This window comes from Euleptes europaea, chromosome 5 (assembly GCF_029931775.1).
Source record: "Euleptes europaea isolate rEulEur1 chromosome 5, rEulEur1.hap1, whole genome shotgun sequence".
Taxonomy (NCBI): domain Eukaryota; kingdom Metazoa; phylum Chordata; class Lepidosauria; order Squamata; family Sphaerodactylidae; genus Euleptes; species Euleptes europaea.
In genome coordinates, this window is record NC_079316.1 from 70,672,980 (window position 1) to 70,686,403 (window position 13,424).

The 13,424-nt window shown below is 45.2% G+C and overlaps 1 protein-coding gene across 1 annotated transcript in view; it reads left to right on the top strand.

The window, feature by feature from the left end:
• Window positions 1–2,192, top strand: part of LHPP (phospholysine phosphohistidine inorganic pyrophosphate phosphatase) — a 163,191-nt gene extending 160,999 nt beyond the window's left edge. The window contains exon 7 of the mRNA XM_056849907.1: window positions 2,056–2,192. Coding sequence (XP_056705885.1) covers window positions 2,056–2,152 — 97 coding nt within the window. The 3' untranslated portion in view covers window positions 2,153–2,192. The remainder of the gene's footprint in view (window positions 1–2,055) is intronic.
• The last annotated feature ends 11,232 nt before the right edge of the window (window positions 2,193–13,424 follow it).

Genomic DNA, 13,424 nt, shown 5'->3' on the forward strand with positions numbered 1-13,424 from the left:
GAGATGCTAGAATGTTCTGCTTTTTTTAGCTCGAGTGTTATACTACAATGGTTACAAGATATCGGCACACACCCAAAACAAAACTCAGCATAGTGTTCCTTCGCCTCTTTCAAAAGCTAGATCTCAGCTTCTGGTAGTCAATATTTTTGTTTAAAATATATGGACTACCCAGATCCTCCTCAGGGGCTTTGTAAAGATTTTAATTCACTTAAGAAAAAAGATTTTGGAAATATGATCAGAATAAACGGAGCCACTGGGAGCCAGCCTCAGGAAGTGAAACAGATGACTTGTTCAGACAAGTGTTTACTAGATCCTGCAAGTGACAACTATAGACAGCATATATATCCTGAGAAATGTATCTTCACAGGTTAAGGAAATACCCATCAGTAAGTATAGTTTTGCCCTTTACTCTGTCGGAAAAGAAATGAAGACCGACAGTAGCTCAGTTTTCACATCTATTCTGGGATCCCTGGTTTTCTATGGGAAGATCCCCATTTTGAGAACCTCAAAACTCTTTGACTGCTGACATATTCTTGCTGCCAGCCAAAATGTACTTCTGATCTTCTGGGACAAACGAGGTTCAGAGGGGCCTGATTGACCAAGAACCCAAGAGGCAAAATCACCTCACTGTCTTCCACAAGTGGAGAGCTTTCTCTTCTGATTTCCTCCACAGATGGAAAGGGAACAGTGGGCTATTTTGTTCAGTTCCTCTTCCCTGCTGCAGTTCTGTCTGCCTTGGGGCAGTTTGTCCATAAGGGTTCTCTGATTCCCAACATCACCTTTTTGCGCATCACAGGGACCTACTGAAGGATGGAGAAGATCTGCCCTGTACATCATTTATAAGATGCAATCCAATGAACGGAGAGCACTGGGGACTGGTTCATAGAATACATTGTCCACACATGAAATCCCAATAGTTAGAAAGTGAAATCATTGATATAATTATAGGAATTGCTGCTAGTTGCATTTATGATTACACAGTTCATATCATAAAGTTGTCTATGAAAGCCTACGCCTGAAAGTTGGAACAGAAACCAAATGGTGTGAATCAGCTCTAAAAACTCTGGTTACCTCATGCAAATAACGTTTTGCTTCACTTGAGCGGGTCCAATCAAAATTTCTGGGAGCGGCCCTTCACTTACCCCGCTGCATGTCCAACGCAATTGCGCTACTGGAGACAGGAATGGTGAAGGCGGAGGCAAGGGTCTGCCTTCTTTCCATCACCTTGTGGCTCAAATTAAATCTTAACCCTCAAGGCCTTTGATTTTGCAGGATAACTTTCAGTCTCTATGGCTTAAGGCGGCTTACAATAAAATGGAATAGCTGGGAAATGTCTCTCCACTCTCCTTGTTTGATCAGGGTTAAGACCAGGCAATATGCCTTTTGAAGCAAAGGGTGAATGACACTGAAAGTCAGGTAGATCTTGGGAGATCACCATCCTTCTTGTCATCTGACAAATCCAGATATATAGTCTCCCCCGCAGCTTACCTTTCCCACTTGGAACTTATTAACCACAGGAAAGCTTTCACCTTCACCAGGTGCCAGGTCTTACCATTGGCAGTATTAGAAGGAAGGTATAAGAAGGTCCCTATAGCAGAAAGGCTCTGCCCTTGTGGGTCAGGGGATATCGTAACTTCAGAACGCGTTCTGCTCCATTGTTCGTTCTTCCAGGAAGTCTGCATAAAGTTTATTTCGCCTCTGTTTAACAATTTCCCTTGCCAATCTGATGCGTTTTTGGCCAAGACGCTCCTGGCAGATGAAAAACCACAGTTTACACTTCTGACCGCCAAATTGTGTGCTGCAGCTATTAAAATATGTCACACCCTTTTGAAATGTTAATGGGGTTATATCAAGTTGTATGATGTCTATATAAATTCCATTTATATATTTGTAATTTTAGGTATAGACTATATGTTCTGTATCTTTCTTGCTGGTCAATGACCATATTAATAAGTTTGATTCAATTTGATCTGAGATGCTGTTGCTCACCGTTCACCTGGTTGGAGGACATTCCTGACACTTTCCAGTGATTTTGTCCTTTTGTCTCCTTTGTAGGCCTTGTGATGAGCAACACTCCCAAGTAAAGGCAGATGGTTATGTGGATAACCTGGCGGAAGCTGTGGATGTTATTCTAAAGCAACTGTGCAAGTAACTGGACCTCAGGAGATGAGTGAAGTCAGAGAGATGGCTCATCTTTGGCATTTCTGTGTCCGCCTCCATTCAGTTCCCCTCAATATCTTTACCCAGTTTTATGCAGTATCAATTCATATGTAGTAACCAGTGGAACTGCCAATGTGCCTCAGAATTCTTTTTTTCCCTTGTAATTGCAAGTAACTGAATTGAAATATTAACTGGAACAAAACAAAAAGATGACGTCTAGTGCATAGTTATGACTCTTTTGAATCTTAATTGTCTGTTTGAGGTTTATAAAACCATCCCTTATCAGTGCATAAACATCCGTGCCATGAACCAGTTACTGAGCTGAGATCTAGTTCCTGAGCTGGATTCCCCCCCACCCCCCGTTTCGTGGAAGAAAGTTAACAGAGAGGTGTTGTCACTGTGTTAAAGGAATTAATGCAGAACAAGGCCAGTCCTTAGATCCTTGCATGTGAATAGCGAGATTGTATTTTACTATGCCCTTTGTTGTTATGATTTCCTGTGATAGGAAAAGCAGCATCCTAAGCGTGAAGATAGATGTAACATTCGTAAAGCAGCAGGGCCTCTTTCGAAATGGCCTCGTTGTCCTAACTGCAAATGTACCTTCCTTCTCCAGGGTTGAGGAAGGGAAAAAAGCGCTTGCAAGTTTATAGAAGTCTGGTACTGAATGACTGGCAGTGATCATTCTGTAACTTCCACAAGAAATCCCCTCTCTCTCAAACCCAGAAATTGTTTTTGTTTAGTTTTTAGTTTTTAAAAAAGGCATTAAATAAATGGACACATATATGTACAGCTTTTGAAAATTAAAAAATGACATTCTGCCTGATGTATGACGCAGGATGAGATGGACAGCTGAGCTAGACCTGTAGTCACTGGTATGCACATCTGTCCTTTCCGTTGAGAAGCTGGGCTCACCTTACATCCCAGAGATTCACTTCTTTATCATGTCAGTCTTCATTCTAAAAGTAACACTTGTTCTCAGATAACAGGATGGGTGGTTTTGGAGCTGGTCCAGGTAATAGTCTGGGACTATTTTCGTTTGGCGTGCCTCTGGCATTACCCTATGAGGGAACCAGGCTTAGGTCAGCACCGAAAACGTTTGAAGAAGGGAACCCTATATTTTTGCACAGATGCCATTCTGTCAATGATATGAATTCTGTTCACCTTCATTTTGAGAAATGCAGACCTTTGTGTTTCCTTTTTTTGTCTGGGAGGAGATTCAGGCTTCCATGACTGGGCTGCTGCTGTCTAATCACATTGTTTTGCTTTTCTAAGAATAGCCTTGCATGTTGAGAACCATCTTATAGTGGCTGGAAGCCAACCTGAAAGTGGTGGCATTGGGTTTCCCAATGTCAGAATTAAACAACTGTGCCCTACTATGTACTCACAGCTCCAAAGTTGTTCTGTATTAGGAAGATTCTAATTAACAATAAATAATTAATAAAATGGTTTGGCAAACCTTAACAATGTATTGCAATTTTAATCAGTCATTTTTGCCATGTCACCCTGTTCTTGGCATTATGGCATCTAAAGCAAAAATCAACAGAAATTCTGAAGTAGTCCTACCACACTTACAGACATGGTAAAGATTGAAATGCAGTTGTGAAACAAGCTTCCTGCACAGTCACCAAGTGATTCAGAAACTCATTACAAGAAATTTAAACATTGCCTGTTGTCTCTCATGCATCAGCTCCATCAACGCGTTACTAAAAATCACAGTCTGATGTATGAATTCTGCTCTAGACGCATGCACACAGTATCCAAGGAATCAGCCAGACTACACATGGTGTTAGGGTTGGGCCTGGAGCTCCCATGCATTTAAAAAAAAAAAAGGCAAACAGGGCCCTGATTCGGATTAGGGGGTCATGTGGGAAAGGGGGAAATTTATTTTTCTCCCAGCCTCTGTTTTCCTGACCTGAAATGGTCTTGAGGAAATACTGTTTGTGTCATAGTGGAAACTATGCAGGCACCCTGTATATGTTGCTTGTATATTTGTTTCATGAGGCAAATAGCAGCCCTGTGGGCCATTTCAGGTCAGGAAAATGACACAGGGAGAAAGGACTAACAGCTCCTTCACACACACACACACTGAACAGTCCTAGTTCAAATTGGGACCCACATATCTGTTATTTAAAAAAGGGAAAAAATACACGGAAGCACCAACATCTGGTATAGTTTGGCCCTGAGGTGGTACACCTGTAGCCCTGTTCACAAGTTACAGTGAATGCATATACAACCCATGTACCGTGTATGTTTTATTCATCATCATCATCATCATCATTTATTTATTCGAGAGCCAGCATGATGTAGTGGTTAAGAGCTGTGGTTTGGAGCGAAAAAGTATGATCTGGAGAACCGGGTTTGATTCCCCACTCCTACGCATGAGCGGCGGAGGCTAATCTGGTGAACTGGATTTGTTTCGCCACTCCTACACATGAAGCCAGCTGGGTGACCTTGGCCTAGTCACACTCTCTCAGCCCCACCTACTCACAGGGTGTCTGTTGTGGGGAGGGGAAGGTGATTGTAAGCCGGGTTGAGTCTCCATTAAGTGGTAGAGAAAGTCGGCATATAAAAACCAACTCTTCTTTTACATGTGCAGTGAGTAATTATTGTGCTATACTCAATTCATGTACATCTGAATGTGTGATACAAACCCCACATTTATCCAAGTTCAGGTCCCTGTTTTCAGTCACAAAGTGAGTGCGTGGCTCTGATATCGTCTGTCTGGACTTGGAAACTTCAGTTCATTGTTGTTGTTAAGCCTGTAGTGAGCTGATGCCCTGTGTCTCTCAGGCTCTGCTCCTTTGCAGGGCCTGCCACTTTCCCGGCCAATGTTGTCTCTGCAGTCCCCGCTTTTGCCCTTCATGCCTGCCCTTGCTGAACTAATGCTTGACCTGTGCTAGCTGCATGAGCTTAAAGTAACCAGGAGCTTTTCTTGAGTATATTTCCATATTAGGTCCCATTGCTTCGCATAGATTATTTGTTATGTTATCCACATACAAAGCACTGGAAAACCTAGGGACGGGAGCAAATATTAATAGCCCTAGAATTTAAAAAGCAATGGAGACATACCAAGGGCAATGCCTTGTTTTCACAAGTGTGAACTGTGGGCAGCCCACTAAGAAGCACACATGTTCATGGTGGATTTGAGGTATATTTGCAATCCATTGTAAATATAGATGGTTGAGGACAATCTTAGAGCCAGTGTTGGCCATGTTTGCCCCAACAGAGACACGAGACCAGAGCATGGGTTTAACCGGTTTATTAAAATCAACCTGTCCATAGCTACCATTTCTGGGAAATCCACCCTGGCTCCTAACTCGACCAGTAGCTACCACCAGCCTTGCTTCTCATTGCCCACACATAACGTGTGGAGAGATGCTCAGCCCCAGCCCCCTTCCCTGATACTCCGTGAAGCCACTACCAAGTTTGGGAAGATGTTGCTCAACACCAAAGGTGCTCCTTCACAAGCCCCACCCCACTGTAAAGCAAGTGATGGTCTGTTCATAACATGCCCTCCATCACGCCCAATAGCTCAGGGTGCTCGCGGTTGATTCCTGCTTATCAATGAGCAACCCACCCTATCCCAGCCAAACAAGGGGGCTAGCTATCAAACTGAATTACCTGGTGTGGGATGTAGGCCCCACCACCTGCCAGAACTGCCTTATGCGTAGTCAAGTCCACCTTGCAGCTAGCGCTGCCAATTTTGGAGGGCTACACAGCTCCCCTCCAAATACTTTATTGCAAGAGCTCTGTTCAAACAATCATGCCGCCAGGAAACAGAACCTTTATCCTATTTAAATCCTTGATTATTTTGTGTCTAAGCACAAACTCTTAGATTTGTACTAAAGTCATTCTCACCCAAATGCAACACCAGGATCTCAGGACTACTGCCATCTCTTGTGGCCTGATGGAGGAAAGGCTGTCAATGCCACTGCCTGAAAAATATTTGCCTCATGCAAACCTACCCAATTGGCCTTGTTCTCCGCCAGCATAATTCACATGACTTGTGGAGTAAAAGGCCGCTGAGCATCCTCGGTGCCTGGCTCCTCTCATGACCATCCCTCCAACATCTGCCAAATCCTAAAACCCCCAGTATTGTCCTTCAAACCAACCGCCCTAGCCAAGAATGTTACAGTATGCAAAATTCAAATTACCTACTATACCTTGCATCTGCTTCAAAGTCACCTTCTTTGCAGTACACAACCCTATAGTAGCTCCCTACACTTTACCAACTTCTCCAGAGGCAACCTGCAAACCTCCTTAATCATGTCTATGTCTCTGCCTAAAAAAGACAGGCATTGGGTTGGGCCCTCTGTTTTTCTTCCACTAAAGGCACCCCTAACTCCACTGCTCATTCCTGGGAAATCAACAATAGCCTATCACACGGACCTGTACCTACCGGACTCACAAAAAGAAAATAATCCAAATAGTGGATAACTTTGTCAGAGGTGGCTTTCAGCGAGAAAGCTCACTGTAGCATGGTACTAAAGCTCTAAAAAATTGGGACAAGAAATAGAACACCCTATGGGAAGGGCTTTATCAAAGCAAAACTGTCCTTGAAAACAGTTTCTGGCAGCCTGTGATCTCCCAAAGGCAATGACCTTTCCCCACAGGGAAAATGCTTGAGAGTCACTGATTGCTGACCCACATTAGCTAACAAACCCTTCAAGAGAGCCAGCGTGGTGTAGTGGTTAGGAGAGGTGGACTCTAATCTGGAGAACCGGGTTTGATTCCCCACTCCTCCACGTGAGTGATGGCCTCTAATCTGGAGAAGGGATGGTTTCCCCACTCCTACACACGAAGCCAGCTGAGTCAACAGTTCTCTCTGAACTCTCTCAGCCCCACGTACCTCACAAGGTGTCTGTTGTGGGGAGAGGAAGGGAAGGAGATTATAAGCTGGTTTGATTCTCCTTAAAAGGTAGAGAAAGTTGGCATATAAAAACCAACTTCTTGTCAGACCTGGCTGCGAGGCCCCTGGAACTAACCCATGAAACATTCTACTCCAAGCATCTTGCGCTCCACTCTTTGGCCCCAAACCCTCCGGCAGGTCCTGGGCCAGACCCTGCTGTAAAGGCCAGGCCGACTGTGCCCAAGGGGGAACAAGCTCAGTGCCGCCCCACGGCCCTGCTACCCATTCGGCTCCTGTTGAGCTCCAACTGGCATTCCTCATTCCAGCTCCTCCAGCACCTTGGTCTGGTTGGGAATACACGGTGGCCAAACTGCTCTGTTCTTGAGCTGTGGTTCCAGCAGGTCTTCCGCTCAGCTGCCCTGCAGTAATTGCCCCATCTCCTCTGCCAGATGCCTGATGGACAGCTCCTTCGGCCTCTGCAGCAGCTGGCTTGTCACTCCCCACCGTGCCACTCAACAAAACCGTGTCCCAGGCTGCCAAACCCTTTCTGCCAAAGAAGAAGAGGGTTGTTTAGAAGCACACTTCACAACCTTTGCTGGGCAGGGTGCCACGCCAAGTGCACAGCCCACAGACACTCGAGGCTGGCACACAGCGCATTAAGGGACATCAAGCCTAGCTAATAACTCTGAAATGCTAAGAATGTCCTCATCCGAGGAGACCTGTTCAGTCAGCCTCTGAGGTGGCGGCCACTTAGTCAGGCCCCTTCTGTCTTTCTCACAAAGAGAACCTGTGAACAGCAATGCCGTAATAGGAACCAAATTGATCCAACTAACCAGGCTTCGCCAAGCTGTTATCCTGGCTCCTACTCCCTAATGTACTAAGTAACTATAGATTAATTAGTTTGCTAACAAAGTAACTACAATCGATAATGTTATTTATTCAATTGTTATTATTATTATTCTATTCTGTTTCAGGTTTTTTAAATATAATTGCTTGCGCTTCCACACACCCCAGGCAGTTGTAAATGGATGCAATCGCCCCTGAGTGACTGAGCCTTACAGCCCGATGCACCCCCAACCAAGAAGCAACCTGCAACCAAATGCTGTCCCAAAATGGCTGCCACCAACTTTCAACAGAATGGCTGCCTCAAGTTTCCCGCCAAAAACTATAATGGCCACCAGTCACCAGCCCTGCAACAAGCTTCAATCCCCCCTAACGAAGGTGTGGTCGCCCTTCAACAGCACCGGGTTTCTCTTTTCTCTGGTTATTTAAAAAAAAACACCAATGCCCAATGAATACCCCAGTGCGGCCTCTCTGATACAGACCGCACAGACATCTAAAGTAGGACCATTAAGGATGGGGGAGAGGGATAGCGAATAAAGAAGGAGGAAAAGGTGCCCAAATGAAAAAAAGAAAAGGGGATGGGAAAACATGCGATCACTCAACCTCTCCTCAGTCTTTCCTAATAAGCTCACAAAAAGGAAAATAAAACCCAACGGCCACTAATGAAATCACCTAACACAGGCTCACTCTCCCCCTCACGCCTAGGGTTGCCAACCTCCAGGCATTTGCAGAAAAAATAATACCAAGATCAAAACTTTTAGTAAGAAACTTATATTCTATAGTGTGTACGTGAAAAGTGGTAAGTATAAATAGCAATGGCATAAAGTCAATGTCTCAATTTCTTTCTTTTAGATCAATGGAACGTATGGAATCATTGATCTAAAAGAAAGAAATTGAGACATTGACTTTATGCCATTGCTATTTATACTTACCATACTATCTTGTGACTTTGTTGCCTTGCAAAACGTTGTAGCGGTTGTATTCAGCTACTTTGTATAAATTCATTCCATGTATGTTATCTCCATTAGTTGGTTAAGTTTCCTTTGATTTGTATTTGTATTTATATCCACTTTTCACATAGAATATAAATTTCTTACTAAAAATTTTGAGCTTGGTATTATTTTTTCTGCAGCTAGTCTATTTAATACCAGTGCAACTTTTGAGTTCAACCTCCAGGTATTAGCTGGAGATCTCCTGCTACTGATCTCCAGCCGATAGAGGTCGGTTCCCCTGGAGAAAATGGCCACTTTGGCAATTGGACTCTATGGCATTGAAGTCCCTCCCCTCCCCCAAACCCCACCCTCCTCAGGCTCCGCCCCCAAAATCTCCAGGTATTTCCCAACCCGGAGCCAGCAACCCTACTCACACCACATCTACTACCAATCTCAACCGCAGATGAGGAGACTCGATCTCCATTGAAAATCCTTGATCCTGAGTACCTTGGCAGCAGGCGGCAAAAAAGCTGCACCATGAGGGTAAGCCAGCAAAATATAGTCTCTCCCTCCTGCATTCCTATCGAATGGCAGCATTCAAATTACTGCCAATCTGGCTTCATGTATTATTCAGAGAGGGACTGAGGCAAATCAATCCCCAGTTTACCAGCTGGGCATGCCTCTGCTTTGTGTTAAGCATGGGGCCTAGACTTTTCTCTTACGATCGCTTCCTCTCCCAGTCATACTTCTTTGGAATAGTTTGCAAGATACTTTTAACTTGAGGGCAGTGTTCTGCTAGGTAGATTGGTACCATCAGAAAGGATGCCAGCCTAGGCTCATGGAAAGATCCTCTGTATGAAATTGCCCTCTATTTCCAGTACGGTACACAGTAAATGCCCTGACCTGGATGGCCCAGGCTAGCCTGATCTCCTCAGATCTCAGAAGCTAAGCAGGGTCGGTCCTGGTTAGTATTTGGATGAGAGACCACCAAGGAATACCAGGGTTGTTGTGCAGAGGAAGGCACTGGCAAACCACCTCTGTTAGTCTCTTGCCTTGAAACCCCCCCAAAAAGGGGTCGCCATAAGTCGGCTGCGACTTGACGGCACTTTACACACACACACACACACACACACACACACACAGAGAGAGAGAGTAAATAATAGGATTTATCTGAGCGCAGTATTAACAGCCAGTAATGAAAAGAAGATGATCTGATTATTTCACTCATTATCAGGTCCTTTTTTTTGGCATACCCTCTACCCAGTGTGAAAGGTCATTCAGACATCTGCTCATTTTCTTCTGTTCCTTGAGCTATTTGCACACAAGCATGTTTAATGCTTTAAGTTTTCTTAAATGTGGTTTCCATCTTTCTGTTTGCCAAGGATATTTTTCTTCTTTCCTTCAAAGCACTTCTCCTTCATGGAACAAAGTTGGACTTGTGGGAGCAAGGATTTATTCTTGCAATAGCTTTTTTATGGGCTAGTTCAGTGGTGGCGAACCTATGGCACGCGTGTGCCAGAGGGGGTACTCAGAGCCTTCTCTGTGGCCACGCACGCCGTCGCCCCAGCACAGAAAAGCAGCCCCAGCAGCATGAGAGACGGTGAGAGGGATCCCCCGAGCCGCCTCATGGTGGCGACCCCTGCCCGCAGCCCCGGCTCTTGCACTGGGCAGCCTCTCTCCTCTCCTTCTTTTGGGAGCCACGAGGGGAGGGGTGGGGGGGAGAAAGTTAAGCTCCCCAGGTCCTCTCGCCATCGCCGGGGCACCTGTGAGCTTCCCTCTCTCTCCCCCTCTGCGGTGCAGGGCGACCTTGCTGCGGCTGCCCCCCAGGCACCGGGACTCTCCTCAAGCAGAAGCCGCCGCACCGCTCCTGCTTTGCACCTCCAGCGTCTGTCCCGCACAGCGCAAACAGCGGCGAGACTGGAGATGGCTCCGGCTGCCTGCACTGGCCCCGGCCCTGCCATCGGAGGAGGAGTCCCGCGGGGGCAACCTCCGCCCTCGCTTCTCACCCAGAACTGCTGCTGCTAGCGCGACCTGGCCAACTTCCCCGAGGCTGCAGTAAGTGGACGATCCTGAGGTAACACGGCGACGTCGCCTTGCTTTCCCTCCGTTGCAGGGATTCCTCCACTGGTACGATTGCCAAAGATAGGACTTTTTGAAGGACTTTGATTCATAGGCACTTAACACACACACACACACACGATTGCCAACCTCAAGTTGGGGCCTGGGAATCTCCCGGGATTACAACCGACCGCCGCTCTACACAGATCAGTTTCCCTGGAGAAAATGGCAGCTTTGGAGGGTGGACTCTATGGCATTATACCCCGCTGAAATCCCTCCCCAAACTCCACTGTCCCCCAGATCTCCAGGAATTTCCCTGCCTGGAGTTAGCAACTGTATTCAGGTTAAATTGCTGTGTTGGCACTTTGCGATAAATAAGTGGGTTTTGGGTTGCAGTTTGGGCACTCGGTCTCTAAAAGGTTCGCCATCACTGGGCTAGTGGGTGTGTGGTGATGATAGATTCTTTGTCAGTTAGTTCTCATCTAGAGATAGTGAAGACAGAAAGAGGTGAAGTTGGAAAGCAGTGGGTTCATAATTTGGTTGTTGTTTTTTAAGAAAAGGGTATCCTGCTACACAATACAGAAAGAAAATCTCTGCCTCAACAATTTTGTGTTTGCTCTACATAGCACAAAATGAACCTGTAAAAAGCTCTGCTACAAGTTAAGATGGCCTGATCCAATAAACTAACATCACTACCTATCAACAATTGAGATACTGGGGTTTAACTTTATCTGGAGGTTCATGTCCCATTAGGAAGCTATTCCTGTCCTTGAGTGTGTAGAGAATAATGGGGAAAACCATGTATGTCATCTTAAGCCACCTGGAGAAAAGGTGGGGTAAAAACGTACTAGATATATAGAATAGCTGGTGTTTATCAGATGGAGACATGGGCCTCTGCATATGTTTAAAAGTCCCTTTATAAACACTTTATAAAAGTCATGAAGAAGGTTGAAAAACTACAGCCCCACCAAATCTGTCACTATCTGAGGGAGATTATTACAATTTCTGCCCTGCAGGTCTCTCAAGAGGGCTGTGACCACTCACATGGTGCATTATAGGAGACAGTAAGACACACTATTATTTAAGGGCACCAGAAAGGCCAGAGCATTGGGGGGACGGAAGCAGAATCAAGTCATGATGAGTGAGCTTCAAGCCAACAAATGCGGATGCCAAGGGTGATACATTTCTTAATCCCACTAGAAAATACCAGCTGTGCCTTGGGCGCCATCACACCTCATACCTCTGCTCTCAAAAATGCATATTTTAAACTGGAGTTATGACAGCCCTGGGCTCTAGAGGTTGCAATGTTTGCTGTAGACTGACAGTTGGGTCTTAGTATATATAGGGTACATTCAAACTTTTCAACTGTCCATACAGTGCTGCATTATGGGGAGGATGTGAGGCAGGGGGAATTGCTTGGGATAAGTTGTGCTAGAGTTTTTCTGTACCGTAACACCCACACCCCTTTCTTCTTGATATCCTCCACATATTTTGATTGCTGAAGATTTATTTCTGTTCTACATCCTAAACGAATACCTCACTTGAGTTGATCTGATGCTATTTGGTCTCCCTCCTGTATTAATTATTCTCTCAAAGTCTGATTTGGGTATCTATTAGGGTAACTGGTAACTCAGTTTCAGAAACTCAGATCTAGGTACTTCACACAGTGGTTACATAGAAAAGTCTAATGAGGTCCATCATATATCCATTTCGAGGAGAGTTTTAAGACTCACATAATCTTTGGGCTATAACCCTTTCCTCTCACTTAATGTTTTTCTGTGAGTGAGGTGTTTTTTTTAACTGTACAGATAATCAGTCAGACATGTGAATCCCACCTACAATCTCAAATGGTGCAGTCCAGCAATAGATTTACCACCACTTAAGCATGTTAGAACTGAGCCATAGAGGGATAGGAATGGGAGAGCAAAAGTATGTAAGCAACTAAAGTTACACGTGCATAGGTTTCATAGGAGAGCCAGAGTGGTGTAGTGGTTAAGAGCAGTGGTTAGGAGCGATGGACTCTGATCTGGAGAGCCAGGTTTGATTCCCCACTCCTCCACACGAGCAGCGGACTCTAATCTGGTGAACTGGGTTGGTTTCCCCACTCCTCCACATGAAGCCAGCTCGGTGACCTTGGGCTAGTCATAGTTCTCTTAGAGCTCTCTCAGCCCCACCAACCTCACAGGGTGTCTGTTGTGGGGAGGGGAAGGGAAGGCTATTGTAAACTGGTTTGATTCTTCCTTAATTGGTAGAGAAAGTCGGCATATAAAAACCAACTCTTCTTCTTTTGTAATGGGAATGAGGACTGAAAAGTGAGGTTAAGAGGCACTGCTAGATTGCCACATACAGGGAAGTGTTCCCTGAGCAGACTTTATTGGGCGTACTGTTTCAGAACAGTGTTTGAAGATTCGTTTTGCAGATGAAGGCATAAACTGCCCATTTTTCCATGGTTGTGGCAGCTGCTGTATAAATACACTTTTAACACCCTGGAGATCCTCTCCAAATGTTTGTATGCCTCTAGTCTCCTTTTTGTTTTCTTGGATACAACTGACAGACATACACCACACCCTAACCTCAGAAGG